The 15,864-nt window shown below is 35.3% G+C and overlaps 1 protein-coding gene across 1 annotated transcript; it reads left to right on the top strand.

Annotated features, from left to right (window-relative positions):
• The first annotated feature begins 2,697 nt into the window (after positions 1 to 2,697).
• On the top strand, positions 2,698 to 15,658 carry LOC146164501 (peptide-N(4)-(N-acetyl-beta-glucosaminyl)asparagine amidase-like). Its single transcript, XM_083380735.1, has 12 exons — positions 2,698 to 2,856; positions 4,171 to 4,282; positions 4,751 to 4,902; positions 6,516 to 6,646; positions 6,975 to 7,091; positions 9,604 to 9,738; positions 10,333 to 10,433; positions 12,505 to 12,777; positions 13,251 to 13,483; positions 14,016 to 14,118; positions 14,422 to 14,596; positions 15,480 to 15,658. The coding sequence occupies exons 1-12, from the start codon at positions 2,759 to 2,761 to the stop codon at positions 15,656 to 15,658; spliced, it is 1,809 nt and encodes a 602-aa protein (XP_083236861.1). The 5' UTR covers positions 2,698 to 2,758.
• Positions 15,659 to 15,864: the final 206 nt, after the last annotated feature.

Raw genomic sequence — 15,864 nt, 5'->3', positions numbered from 1 at the left:
TTTCTTTTGGTTTAAGCTAAGGTATTTTCTCGTATTCAACTATTTTGCCTCATGCTCACAGTCAATAACGAATAACTAAATCCAACATACCAACTGCTTAAAACGACTTCTTTGTAAACCTTAATTTACCTGTGCGGTCTCTACACGATTAGGTCACGCGCACTTTTGCAGGTCCCCACTTCAACATTTTTCGACCCATAGGAAATGACAATCGCGGATACACAAAAATGAAACCTGCGACATTAAAAAATACTTTGATCTTCATACGTGATTGGATTGGCATTTCCTCGAAGACCAAACATAAGTGTCATAAAATTCCCATTAGATATATGAGTTTTCATCTTCAGCATGAAATTCTTTACAAAAAGCTATATTGTTATATTACTACAAAATATAGGCCTATACTATCTTTAGCATTCAGCTATTTAGTAGTTGACATTGCATAAAAGGTAGAATATGAAATTATTTAAAACAAAGTTGATTTAACTGAGATTCCCTTATATGTAACTGTATATGGTAAACATTTTTATAAATCATACGTTTTTGGAGTAAAAGTAGTTTGTACTTTTACGTAGTCAAAATCAGGGGATTTCTGATCAACTATTAAATAATCCACTAGGTATTAGTAATACCGTATACCATTTTTGTTTCATCTAAAAATAACATAATAAAAATAGAAAGATTGTAAAGTAACAAGAAAACCCCTTTTTTATTAAATTGTCTTTGCTGATCCTGTTTTTTTTACAACTTTGAAAACCAGGGTGTTCAATTTCTGTCATTGTAAACAGTTATTGCATACAACTTCACGCAGCATCTGAGGTTTTGATTCGAATATAGTAGATTAGATTATATTAGATTATATTTTATTTTCACGTTTGTAATAATTTAAAAAAACAGAATGCAAATAAACAATTAAATTAACGTGCAGGGGGACGAAAGACTCGAAGGTCACCAAGTCAGACACCCTTTAAAACACGATAGATGTATAATGTATACCGGTAGCCTACTGCGAAAAAACAAAAAACTGCAAAACACCAATAAAAACTTAAGAAACAAAAGAATTGTACGATGAAAAACAACAATAATTACAACACGTTCAATTTAACAAAATAAGGAGAGAGGAGCAACACAAATTTTAATTTTGCGTTGGCGCACAGGTTTCTTTTTAACGTGCGCAGGTTGTCATTCGCACATTGTGTATAATGTAGCTTAATGACATATATTTTGTAGTAATGCACTATTTTCGTCAAAATTTAGATTTGTGATGACGCCATGACGTCGTTTGTTGGTATAAAGCAAGAATCTTTCTTCTACATTTTAACGTTCAAATAACAAAGCCTTATGTTGTGACTAGTTTGAGCTTTAGTCATTTTCACTTAGAATTACTGGTCTACAAAGACTATATGGAAGTGGCTTTTTGCCCAGACGGCCATTTGAACCGCATTTCGTTCGTTTTTTCCAACAGTGTTATTTACAACATTGATGAAGCAAAGTTATGATAAAAAAACACATCTTGTATCCCTTTGGCGCTCACTTGCGACATAAGATGGGTGTAAAAAAATACTTCCCGTATGGGGAAACCTTTTATATGTATTGAGCAATTACATTCATAAAACAATACCACCGTTGTTTCGAACAGAAACCTAACTTGGGAAGTTTAATACAAAAGCGTCTTAAGCTGGGGTGCCCGAGAGAAATTTCGGGGGTAAGAGTGCAAGTTTATTTCACCCGAACTGTGACGAGTCTCCGCAACAATGATTTAAAAAATACTGGGCAGCGTTTGACAACCACTACGCTTCGCATGCACAAATTACCGTTTTTAGAATGCTATTATACGTATAGCAAACTATTAAATCTTTACACCATAAGCAACGTACTGTTTTTGCCAATGACAGTCATTATTGGCTATTTCTTAACAAATCAGTTGTACATTACTTTGTGACGTTTGATCGTTTACCGTCAATAAAAAAAAAGGGCTTGAGTTTTTCCGGCTCACAGATTTTTTTCAAAACTATACTAATTACGTTATTATTGATTAATAAAAGTGGTTGACGGATGAAAAGCTAAGCCAAACTTTAATAAAATTTGAACTAAACAACAATTTTGTAAAGCTCACTATAGTTTGAACAATATTTTTGGTTTTCTTCGTTAAACCAACGCCTATCTATAACAAGCGTTGGTTCAACTAATAACCAAGCCAATAGAGATTGACACAACATTTTATAAGGTGCGCGATCGAAACTTAAAGTTTTACGGACCTTTAAAAAAAAAAGTTTCGTTACTTCCGGATTACACAAATAATTTTATATTTTGATCATAAAATTAAAATTAAATTTTGATACTTAATTAGGGATATCCCTCAAAGCAATGATACTATATAACCTATAGTATCATTGCTCAAAGCAACAATTTGGAAAATAGTATTTTCTTATGTCATAAATATTTAAAGTAAAAATAGAAATACCACAATATTAAATAAATCAGTATTATGAGACTTGTCACACTCTGATTTTATTCACATATACCATTAATGAATCATTTTTGTTGTGTTTTTTTTTTTTATTTTTATAGGTCATAAACTCGATTATCATATTTCAAATACTGTATTCTGACCAATAAACATTTATGATTTTATAACCTGAAAGAATATTGTTTGTTGAAAAGTAGCAGCTGTGCTCTATATAGAGTTATAGCCACTGGGAAATAAAACAGTTTTGTTTTATCGCATGTTCGTTTCTAATCGTACTACTTCGCAATAATGGAAAGCCAAGGTGTTCAATCACTATCGAAAAACACCGATGAAGAATTTCAAGTTGCATCTCAGGTTTTGATTCGAATAGCAACGAACATTTTGAAGTGCGTTTACATGAATTTGCGAAGTGTTTGTCTTAGTTTTTTGGCGTAATACTAATTTACGGAATGATGAATGGTCGGAACTCTCACTAATTTAAGCGTTACCCCGTTAAAACAATTATTAAACCAACGCACAATATTTGAGTTAGGGTGGGGGTTAGCGTTTGGGTGAAGGTGGGTCAAGTGTTACTATATTTAATAATAATACTGTGAGCATTCCGACGGGTAATACTAATGTACGGAATGATGAATGGTCGGAACGCTCACTAATTTAAGTGTTACCCCGTTAGAACAATTATTAAACCAACGCACAATATTTGAGTTAGGGTGGGGGTTAGCGTTGGGTGAAGGTGGGTCAAGTGTTATTATATTTATTAATAATACTGTGAGCGTTCCGAGCATTCCGACCATTCATCATTCCGTAAATTAGTGTTACCCAATTCCGACCATTCATCATTCCGTAAATTAGTGTTACCCTTTTTTTCATTATAACAAAAATAATGTTCTTAAGGCGCTAGTCTAGAATCCTACCACATTTTTGTCCGGGGGTTTATATTGCTAACATTATTTGGGTTAGGATGCGAGTTTCTTTGGGGGGAGGGTCAAGTATTACTATTGTTCTCCCATATTTATTCCAGTGCTCCTTCAGTGGTGCACATAGAAATTTATGCAAAAAAACAAAGCGAAAAATACCACATACCACGATGCACATTGTTAGGGTGCGGGTTAGCGTTTGGGTGAGGGAGGGTCAAGTGTTATTATAAATACTCGACCCACCCTCACCCAAACAATGTGCATTGTGGTATGCTGTATTTATAGACCTTTTTTGCATAATTTCTATTTTCTATGTGCATAACTGAAATAGCTCCTTTATTTCTTCCTTGCAATTTCAATTTTGACAACTGGTTTCTTTATTATAAAAAAGGTGGTATGATTCTAGACCAGCACCGTTGTTATTATAAATTTATTATTTTAAATATGTTAGAATTACCTTAAAATAGTAAATACTTATTGCTATAATAAATGAACTTATAATGCTAATGCTTAACAATGCACAAATTGGTAATTGTTTTAAACACTACTAGAAATATTAGTGAATTAGCAGAGTTTGAAATGAGCGCAAAGTTGATCCCTACTCATCAGTTCTGCTATCCCTTTAAAACATCCAAAAAAAATATTAAAAATATTTGCAAAACTGGCAACAATTTTAACCTTTTGTCGTCAGAAAACAATAAATATCTCCACATTTTGTATTTTAGTTTAAATATTTAAATTAGAAATGCCAAATAAATAAACAGATTGATTTGTTTTTTGTAGATTTAACAATGTTGAAAAATATCGCTCCGTAAAGATTGACAGTAAGGTTTTTCAGGAAAAAATTTTACCCATAGATGGGGCCATTCAATGTCTATTGGAAATGGGATTTCAAGTAAGATGTTTTATATTATTTAGTTAAATTACAATCACAATACAGAAATATACCAGGCTTGTCAAGAAGACTAAATAACACCTATGCACTAATTTCTTCATATAAAAATAAGAATAAAGATTAAAAATACTCTATCGTAAATGTTTGCGAGCATTGTTCTGTTGTGCAAGGTCAATTACCTTATATACTGTTTTTAAATAGTTTAGTCTAAACACTAGATTTAATTACCAAGTCTGTTGACAGTCTCCCATATCGTCCATGAATTGCCTTCAAGATATCAGCTTTAAAATATCATATTTAGGTTAAAACAAATATTTTTTTCACATTTAGCCCTTACTGCAAATTATTATAATTGTCCATCATTTTTATCAAAATTCAAGTAAATGTACCATCCAATTATAATATGTTTTTATTCAGCTGCTAACAATACAGTACACTTCTTGCCAAAATTAGAGATTTATCTTACAGGAAGATGGTGACAGATTTACTTTGGTTGTGGGAAGTAATCTAAATGATTTAACTGCCATCCTTGATCAGCTTGTTAAAGCCAAGGTAAATAAGGTACCAATTGCTGCAATTAACAAACAAACTCAATTGTCACAATCTGGAATTCTTCAAAGGTATTGAAAGGTTTTTGTTTGTTAGTGGAGTCAGTCATGTCACCAAAGTAGAAGTTGTGTTATGTTGGAAGATAGTTTTTTTTTATCTATCTGTAACAGGGGCCCCTGGGGGTCCGTGAACTAGTTTTAGGAGGTCCATGAAAGCCTAATTAAAAAACTGGTGTATACTTGAAGTAATTAATGTTTAAAAGAAAACACTATAATTAAAAATTAAACGGTTTTGCACTGAATGTATAGTTAGACTCCATTTAACTTTCACATTTTTCGGACCAAAATAACAGAGTCATGAAGTCTATTTATTTTGTGATGTCATTTTGGAGCATTTCTTGTCTACCGGGGTCTATGCAAAGCAAAAAAAAAATTAGGGGTCCGCGGTAAAAAAAGTGGGCCTGATCTATAAGGATAGTTTAAAAAAATTATTCCACAAAAACACTTAAATGGGGAAATCCCCCCTAAAGTAAAACACATAATCGCACATTTTTTATCCTTTATTTATATGTATAGCTCAAAAACTACTCCTAGTTAGACTCCAAAACACATTGTATAAGCCTACAAAAACACATTGTATGAGGAAAAGTTTATTTTGTGCACAAAGAACAAAATTTCTGATGTTATCAGAAAAAAAATTTTTTTTTTTTTATGATCATTGCGGCATTTTATACATTTAGTATTTCAAATGAATTGTATTATTTTTGTATATATATATATATATATATATATGTGACAAGTTAATTACCAGCTTTTAAAATGGGGTAGAATAGGGATTTGAAATTTTAAGAAAACTGTTCAAGTAGCATGAAAAAGGGAAAAAAAGATTACCGATGCTTTGTTACGGTTGTTTAATATAAACAATTAAACATCACAAGGTTTCTGTATTTTTAACAAAAACCTAAATATTGTGTTAGGGTCTGGGGAGTCGGCGAAATTCCTAAATAGTGGTCTGATTATTAAAAAAATATATAGAACTGTTTTATGTGACAGATAATGAGCAATCAGGCAGAACCAAAAATATTCCAAAAAAAAATTAAATTTAAATATTCCTATTATATATATATATATTCTCTGAACAGTGAACGTTATTCCCTTAACTTTATCACATGGAATTGTTCTATCTTAGAGCAACGTCTGTCGCCATACACAGGCTGTTATGAATTTCCAATCACCATAATTATATACTGAAAGCAGAAATTGCATGAAGGGTCAAAAATAAGTTGAGTTGGTTGGTTTGAATTAGCACCAAAGTTTCACTTGAGAATGGACATGACACAGTGAGCAATGTGAGCATACAACAAATATGCTCATATTACTTATACTCTCATTAATTATTTTTATATAAAAGATGGAATGGATTCTTTCGAAAAATGTAATTCAATTAAATTGGTGAAACCTTCATTTTGATGAATTTCATGCTAGGAATAATTTATAATTAGACATTTTTCAAGCACATCTTGCTTTTCGACTTGTGAAATTCACTTAACTCAAAATGTGAATATTGTGTGCATTTAGACAACCCTGCAATAAAATTTCCAAGGCTATGCACATTGCACACCCACATTAGGCACATTTGTTTATATAATTCTTTATTAAATATTAAATATTTCCTCTTTCAACAGAATTATATCCCACTACGATCACTCTCTTATTTACGACAATACAAGCCTACAGAGGAAAGCAAAGTTGCTTATTCCGCTTGACACAATTACGGCAAAGGCAAACAAGAGACTTTCTCGCGACAAAAATGCTGGTAATTAGTTGCCAAATATCTAACAAGAATATGATAAAGGTTTATTGTACTTACCTACCTAAAACATGCTTTATTGCTGACTACTTAAAAAGCATGTCTAGATTTATATAATGTACTCAACTTTGTTAGTCTTTAAATACAGTCTGCACAAGAATTGCACAAAATAGGCGATGGGTGTGTAAACTGGGGACATGGTTGTTTAACATACATTTCCATGGTTGTTCTAGTAAATGAAAGTTTTTTTTAAAGTTTATTACTTAGACGAATGGTGTTATTATCTAAGTTTGTAGAAATAGTCCCTACAAATCCCTTGTGTGTTTGGTAACAGACAAGCTCCACTGCCTGCTGCTTGAACTTCTTGCCTGGTTCAAGCGGGACTTCTTCACCTGGACTGACAAGCCCAAATGTACGAAATGTGAAAGCGTTAGTCTGGTTGAAAATGTAGGTTGGTACTGCTGTTCAGATATATACGAAGGGAATTTTTAAATGCAATAAAATCATGAAATATTATAGCGTAAAGCAAGTTTAGTTGGTCAATATTAATTGATTGTCTATCAACGTTTTCTTGATTGTCTATCAACGTTTGAAACGTTTTCAGGGGGTCCGGTCCGCAAAAACTTCTAAATATACCTTTAGTAAAATAATTAACGCTGGGAAACATGCCTAATCACGATTTTGGTAAGTGATGAAATCACGCTGTAAAATGTTGTAAATCGCATTGAGTGTGACGTAACACTTCCATTGTAATGTAACAGAAATATATTGCTAAATGAATGGCAGGATTATTACAGTTTTCATGTACTGGATTTGGAAAATATGACATGCGTTTATCTATTCTAGCATTATCGAAAACACAACCACGCATTTAAAGACTGCCTCGGAGATGCAGCAGCAGAAATCACATTAAAATAAACGTGTTATAAAGTAATTTGGTGTTGTCTGTTAATTTATTCAACATAAGGTACACTATAGGCAGATATACTGAATTATTAAAAAGAACTATAAACGCAGATTCCACCAGAAAAATGTAAGGGGTCTGCGACCATTTTGAAAAGCAAAAGGGGCCACGGGTAGAAAAGGGTTGAGAACCACTGATCTAAGGGAAAAGGAAGCATTGACAGAGTCTTAAAATGAATATTAAAACTTTTTTGATTGTTGTAAGCAGAAAACAATGAACGTAACTGTACCCTGGAACAAACAACTGTAATTTTCTTCTTAACTTGTACTGCGTTCTTGTTGTTTCGGTTCCAAAAATATAAAATTTTGCTATCTAATCTATTTATCTGTAACTATTTATGGTAACTAAAAGTTCCAACACTTGTCAACTATTTTTTGAACTGTTTAAACTTGGGTTCCGTACCATAACCCATAAGTTCAAAGTTTATGGAGCTTCGCCCTCTAAAACGATGACAAATCTACCTGTAAATTACTGTACACTTCTGTTTATACGTACGGTTTTGGACCCTGTTTCCACATAAACTACGACACAATTAGTCGGTCTATTAAGCATTATTTCTATGACTAGAGAATCATTTAGACTTTTTTGCACTCTTGATCCATTCATCAGTTTATCAGAAACCATACAGTATTTTGCGTGTAGTTGTTCAATTCACCTGGTATAGCTTCGTCATTGCGGCCCATAACTGCCACACCAAGTCTTTTATCTCGCCTCATAATGACAAAGTTTGTCAACAATTGACTTTTATAATGATACGTCACTTTTCTTTTTTTCGCCGAACATGTTTACAGTTCGCCAACGATTTATAAAGTCCTAAAAGGTCAGATTTGAAATCTAGCTGTCGCCAGGATTTACTTGCCTTTCGCCGTTATCATTTTTAGAATAGGTAATTATCATTGTGGAATTGAAAAATGAAAGACACACACAAACATATGTGTTTAATAACATCTGTGATCTAGCCCCTCGGAAGTTGCTTTATGACCAACGATTACGGCTTCCGTATCAATAGTTCATTGATTGATACGGACTGATGATCCCCCAGTGTGAAGTTGCTTGTACTAACAAAAATGTGCAAGTATTGGCGCATGGTTGTTTCTCGACTCGCTCCTCTCTGAGCCTGCATAACTCAGTTGGTAGAGCGACGGTCCCGGCTTGACCGGAGGTCGTGAGTTCGAACCTCACTGCAGGCCAGTTGTTTTTCTGGCTTGCTCTGCTTGCATCATAGATCGACAGATTCGGTGAGTCTGCGATGGCTTTTCGGTGTACATTGTGGAATTGGTTTGTCAAGTTTAGGTAAACCGCAAAAAACAAAGTTGGCAAGCGCAAATCGTATACAAATTTGGTGGACTTGAAAGGAATTCGATCGACCTTATAATTATTTACTTATTGAAAATCTGGGCGAAAAAAAAATTGTATTGGCGAATCGTATAAATGTACAGGAGCTGTGAAGATTAATAGCCAGTGCTATTTCACGAGAGAAAATATTTTTGCAGCGAAACTAAGTAGCCGAAAACATATTTTACTGAACTCTACTGCCAAAATATATGCAAACCTGTACTGTACCTCACGATATATTAACTTAGTGGATCGGAGCCTATTACTTATCCACCTCAGTTTTAATTAAAAAAAAATAGCAAGCTAATATGTTTATACCTCAAGAAGTTGGTTTATTATTTACGAAATTCGCAGTGATATCATGAAGGCCCTTATTCGTTAAAATGAAATCTATTTGCTCAAAAGTCGGCGTCTATGACATCGTCATTTGGCATACTAAATCTCCTGACAATTGTATTACCTAATGCCCATTTCTAAATATTTATATTATTGGGCTACTTTAGGTATATATTGTTGTCGTTTACACGTCACACGCTCATGGTAATTTATCAAGTACGAATAAAAATAACGGCGTTTTAATATTATTACCTTGTTATCATAGGAAACACGCAAAATTTGCTGCAGTAGTTTTAAGTCCTAATTTGAATATTTGCTTCTTGTCTAGGAGCACACCACCCCACAGACGAGGAGCTAGCTTGGGGAGCGTCGAGGGTGGAAGCGTACCGTTGTTCGGGGTGCAGCAGTAGCCTTCGCTTTCCACGCTACAACCACCCGGAGAAACTTCTTCAAACCAGAACAGGTTGGCCTTTGAACGTTGATGAAACCTTTGTTGACTAAGGCGATAGTAAGACGGGTGCAAATAGTTAGTCATTGGAATATAGCCTACATCAGAGATCGGGAACCTGTGGCTCTTTTTGTGACGCCATATGGCTCTTTTGATGAACTTATCTTGCTTACGGATAAATCTAAGCTCTCATTCATCAGCATGACCTGAATAAAACTGCACGCATTCATAGCCGTAAATTCAACTAATTTTTTATTCGCCCTTAATATGTCCTATCTTTTAAATGAGAACAAAATAAAAGGCCCTGTTCAAATTACTATAAATTTTCTAACTATAACTATAGATGTAAACAAAATGTTATATGGCTCTCAGGGTAATACCACTAAGAATATTTAGCTTATATGGTTCTCTTTGCTAAAAAGGTTCGCGACCCCTGGCCTACATCATTATAAATCGTCGCTATACTTTGCTTACATAAGCAAATCTTTTAAACGTTCAACAGAATAGTCAAGACAAATACATGGACAACTTTTCCCGATATGGGTCAATGCTAATAATATTGGATTCACAGAGTAAAACATATGTAAAGTTCAAGTTGATTTTGCATAGGTCGGTGTGGCGAGTGGGCCAATTGCTTTACTCTGATATGCCGAGCGCTCGACTTTGAAGCAAGACATGTAATGGACTGGACCGACCACGTTTGGACCGAGGTAAGAGATAGTTATTACCACCGCATTTATTTTTAACCGCATAACACAAACATTTGTGTCTGTTAACTGTATCATATTTTCGTGGTGTATAAATTTTTACCATTGTCATTTATTCGAAAATAGTGAAATATTTGGCCTAGTTTTTGCATCACTGCGGAATGGTAAGCAGTGCGATGGTCGCTATTGTTGTTTAACATTTACCGACTGCGAGCAAGGCTTGCAGAATCTTGACAGCGTTCTGATCAAAATCATTTTTTGCCTAAATCTTAATTTTTTCACATCACTAATGTTAAATTTTGTGCTCGCCTGAATGTATAAACCTTGCCATGTTTAGGCGGCATGGCTTGGTTCCCTGGAACCGTTTTTAAAAATAAATTCTGTATATGCTAACACACTACTAAACAACACACTTCGCACTTACGGAATTATTTTTATAATTGTACAACAAAATTAACTTCTTCCAAATGTAGTACGTTTACACAAAATACATTTTATATAAATGATTATGTTCGAAAACAACCACGATAGTTGTTTTAAATTTTCGCAAAAGGTGTAAAATTAATCTTTTAAAAAAGAGCACGTTTTTAAATGTAACAATTTGCCGGTTTGCCAGGCTGATTCTTCAGCCACCGTAGGCGCCAAGTGAGTAGCATTCTGCCTTACTGCTGCGAGTTATGATGGAAAATTCCAGAAAATATTTCGGCTTAATAGACAACATTGCAACAGCTTTATGTAGTCGAATGTATTTTTACAACTGTTGGTCCAAAACGATCCCTAACCACGTTAATCATTGTCTTATTTGCTTTTATGTGCGATATAGTTTTGATTTTAATACCTCATTCGACACTGTAGGCCAAAATGACGCCCGTCTAATGCGATTCCAAATGACATTACAATGGTCAAATAAATAATCGAAACGCAAGAAAACTTAATTATTGAAACTTAATTATTTCCGAGATTAAATTTGAATTAGTGTTATTTCAATTGTTCACTGGAATTAACCGACCCATGTAAAAACAACGCTGTCACGTTCTGTGATTGTGACAGCCCACTAAGTAAGTTCCTGGCGTATTATAATTGAATTTGTTTCAGTCTAATTTACACAAAAAGTTGTAAGAGTTGAGCAAAAATCAGATTCTTACAGATTCTCAAATATCTCTCGCCAGCACCCCGGTTGAGAATCACTGGGCTAAACTGTAATATAGGAGACTTTTTTGCATTGGGCACACAACAAATTTCTCGTGCTGGACACATTGATTTTTATCGAGATGATTTTGACACACGTATTGTGAGGGCATATACTCCATAGTTGCAAGGCTGTGATGTCGAGCGCAAATAAAAATGTCAAGCGCAAAAATTAAACATTGCGTTATCGTGTTTTAAAAGAATACAACGGCAATATCGCAAAAACATAGATTCGCGCAAAAAAGTTCGAGTCTCTCTGTCGCTAGCCTGTTATCATTTATAAAATAAGGATAAAAAATAGTACGAAAGGGGGGGGAAAAAAAATTTAAAATAGGGCCGTTATACCTTCGATGATATGAAAAAACAATGAAACCCAAAGAGACTTTGTGGTAAAAAAAAGTCAACAAAAGTATAGAACAAAGATTCTCGCGGAGCGCGAAAATTTTTTACAGTTTAATGTTAAAGTTGGCAAAAAACAAAGTTTGTACAGCTGTAGAAGTGGTGCCAAACCCAAACTAAATAATGAAGTAGAGTTAGCCCCCCCCCCCCCCCCTAAGAATTGTTTGGCGCCCCCCGGTTAGGAACGTCTGCAATAGAGAGTGTCAGCGCCGATCTATCTACTGGGCACGGGTGAAAACACTATTTTTATCTCAGCATCGACAATTTTAAAAAATGCCAACTAAGATTGGCACACTTGTCAGAGTATTCATTACCACTTCATATAACTCAAATAAGTTGCATGATGGATTCAGTAGTTCTTTATGCAACCACTCACAATTTATTTGAAAAAAGGTTAAAATAATTAATATATAATTCATTGACGTTAAGCATTTAGGGATGCTGTTTTGCCATCTTAACGTCAGCATCAACACTGTCCTTTAATCAGGTTTTCATCCCAACCTTCGACCGTTGGCTTCACTGCGACCCGTGCGAAAACGCGTGCGACCGCCCCCTGGTGTACGAGCAAGGCTGGAAAAAGAAGCTCTCGCTAGTGGTCGCTGTAAACTCAGAACAGGTTGTTGACGTCACTTGGCGTTACAGCGTCGATCGCTCTGCTGTCAATCAAAGGCGCGACGCGATGTTCGACGCGACGTGGCTGGCCAAGAGAATCGCGGAATTAAATGAGACCAAGTGCCTTGTTTCTTCTGCGGCGAGAAAGGTAAGAAATTTCTTGCTTTTAGCTGATGTTTTCCTGGCTTTAAAACAAAGGCACTTAGTTGAAACACTTAAATATGGCCGTTGTTTTAACTCTAAATGATTTTAATGTTGACACAGATAACTCACTAAACTGGAAATCAAGGATTTCAAATCGACATATACAGCTATCAACAAAGATTGATAATTAAGTCACAAATTTTGCAATTCCCTTTGATTTTAGTAATTTAAAGTTGTTTTTATGTGTACGTGTTTTGTCATTTTTACAAGTTCATGAGCGTCATTGAACTGCTAGCGTTTGTCTAAATTGCCATGTTAAGTTTTTACTCTATTTTTTTTTAGTTTTTACTCCAATTTCACCAATTTTTAATGAGTCAGACGTTTTTCCGTAGACGGACATTAACTTCGCTGTTAAAACTTTAAAACTTAAAAGCTTATTAATCGATCGTTTCAACTTAAAAGATTTTCAAAACGCAGAAGGAGCTTGTGCGTCGAAGTGTCATCGAACAAACGGAGTTCGACTCGGAAAAGACGACGAACGAAGAGCTTGGTGGAAGGACATCCGGTTCGCTGGCTTGGCGACTGGCCAGGGGTGAGACAAGTGGGGGGCCACACACCCCGGCGCCGAAGGAACCCCTCGAAATTCGCCCAACGGACCGAGAGCTGGAGCAGGGGCAGCTAAGCGTCACCTACTCTTCCAGCACGGACGGGTTCGTCGGTTTAGCGGCACTTGCTAAAATGACTTTTTGGCGTTATGGTTTTTTCTTTGTGCTTTTACAAAGATGTACAACCGCGTTTGCTAGTATAGTGTTTTTGGTAAAACACTTCGCGCTCGGGACTGAATTTCAGATAAAAATTTGAACGTTTAAAATATCACCTAACTTTTTTATCGAACTGATTTAAAAATTTTATATATATCTTGCTTATTCTTTTCGGAAAGAAATGCAATATTTTTGTGGCTAGTTAATCCAGTAAACTGTCATTTAACTCTTAATTTAACGCACTGGGCCACCGACATTGCCTATAGGCTTACGTTCGCACTTTTCAAACGGTCGTTGACTGGTAGCACGTTGCGACGAGTTTAACCTCCTAACGCCCTTTTGACCCAAGAGTGATTTCGCTAGCCTCCGTGGGATGATACCAGTGTGCTTTGAGATATTCCAATTGTGTTTTAAAATGTTTATTAAATTAAACAATAGAAACACGAATTAAAATCATGTTAAACTTTTTGTATTCTTCTAGTTATTGCCGGAAGTACAGCGGTGACGAAACCGTCGATGGTTGGGAATCGTTAATATACACCTCAAACAGCATAGTGCACAAGGAGGAAATGGACTGGAAAAAGGCATGTGTTTTTGTGTAACCTTGATAATTTATTATATATTAGGCCAGCCCGCTTAAAAAATATCGTCATTTTTTGTTAGCATCCTAATTGTTCATATGCTCATAACAGTCTTCCGCTTTTATAAACGAAATTGGACTTTAGAGAAAAATCACATCCGAGACAATTTACATGCTTTGAATAATAGTAAGCTTGGCGAGATACTAGGCTCTTCGAAAAATTGTTTTAATTATATGATAAGTATACCTTGTGGTGTGTAAAGGTCAGATTTGTGCACCAAAGTCAAGGTTTGCTGCTGTTTTACAGAGCTACTTAAGTCGAACGCCGGGCAGTGTTCGGGGTTGCGCGACTTGGAAAATTCGGCTTCCTGCCACTCACAGGTTCAGCGCAGCCAAAGTACGCGTCAGCTGCGCCACCTTTGACAGCGGGTCGGTTTCCCTTCTCGCTACTAGCGACGTCAAATCGCAAGTTCTCAAGCCAAGTTCGTTAAGTCTTTTTTTCTTTCTTGACTACCTCTCCCAATACATACCAACACATATTATAGATAAAGCATATATATATTAGTTATGGGCGTTTTTTGCTACTTGCTTGATTGTGCGACAAGTAACCTTTTGTTAAATTGTTAGCGATTCGTCCAAAGGTAGCTGTTCATCGAACCAAAAACCGCCATATCTATTTTTTTTAATAAAAATAAGGATTCGACTATATACGAAACTAAGGTTGGAAGTTGTCCTAATTTTTGTGAACAATTAATAACAAAAAAAAGTTAATCGCGCAACTCGAAATTATTCTGGTTTATAAAACAGCAATAATCATAGCATCGTTGCAGTAAATATGAAAAAAAAATATTAGACGAAGAGGATATGTCACAACATCCATGGCTACTGTTTGGCTTTGGCAAATTTTTATAATGTTTATTTATAACCTTTGATTAGTATTTACCCAAAAAATATGGTTTGTCGACATCTATGTTTCAATATATCGCTTAACGCCATTTTGAAACAGTGCTTAATGGCCGTTTCCGAGGCCCACTTTTTAAACCCCCCTTTTTTCTTTTGGGATTTGCTGAAAATTTATTACAGGGCCCTAACGAAATTTGGCAGCAATACAATAACGAAATTTGTTCAAGAAATTTAATCCTGGTGCGAAGGCGTAAGGGTGATCCAAACATAAAATTACGGCGAAAAATGTATTTTGTAATAAACCAAGCCAATCAATGAATTTGTGTTTAAACAGAGATTAAATTTTACTTGCCCGAACACCGAACAAAATTTGTCATTTTTTAGTAAAAACTGCACGGTCACCAGTGAGGTTTGTCCCACCATAGTTACGAAACAGCGTTTAAACCACTCTTTTCATTACAGACGAGCCTAACGACACAACGGAGATTTGTCGAGGATCGAGCTTGCTGTCAGTCCACGCCTTTTTGCGCGGCGGAACAGGCGACTGTGGGTGGCAGAAAGCGCAACTTTTTCGCGAATCGACCGACGGCTCATCCAATCAGCCTTCGCTGCTCATCCACGTGAAATTCGACAAACGCTGACCAGTGTGATGGCTGCGCTCTGATTTTATTTATTCATTTGTACTCTTACAGGAACTGATGATGCCACTTTGGCGAAATATATTTTCCTTTAAACAAAACGTCTGGTCCTGTTTTTACTCATGTTTTTAACTATGAGTTTTACTTGTTAATATACTGACCAGTGTTATTTTGGTTTGTCGCATCACATAGCATTTCTTCTTGTGACA

Source organism: Ascidiella aspersa, chromosome 2 (assembly GCF_963924565.1).
Source record: "Ascidiella aspersa chromosome 2, kaAscAspe10.2, whole genome shotgun sequence".
Taxonomy (NCBI): Eukaryota; Metazoa; Chordata; class Ascidiacea; order Phlebobranchia; family Ascidiidae; genus Ascidiella; species Ascidiella aspersa.
This window is presented reverse-complemented; position numbering and strand designations above follow the sequence as displayed.

Coding starts and splice junctions, on each gene's coding strand:
- LOC146164501 (XM_083380735.1), top strand. CDS start 2,759: ATGGAAAGCCAAGGTGTTCAATCACTATCGAAAAACACCGATGAAGAA. Junction 6,647..6,974: donor TTCTCGCGACAAAAATGCTG/GTAATTAGTTGC, acceptor GTTTGGTAACAG/ACAAGCTCCACTGCCTGCTG. Junction 10,434..12,504: donor CCGACCACGTTTGGACCGAG/GTAAGAGATAGT, acceptor TCCTTTAATCAG/GTTTTCATCCCAACCTTCGA.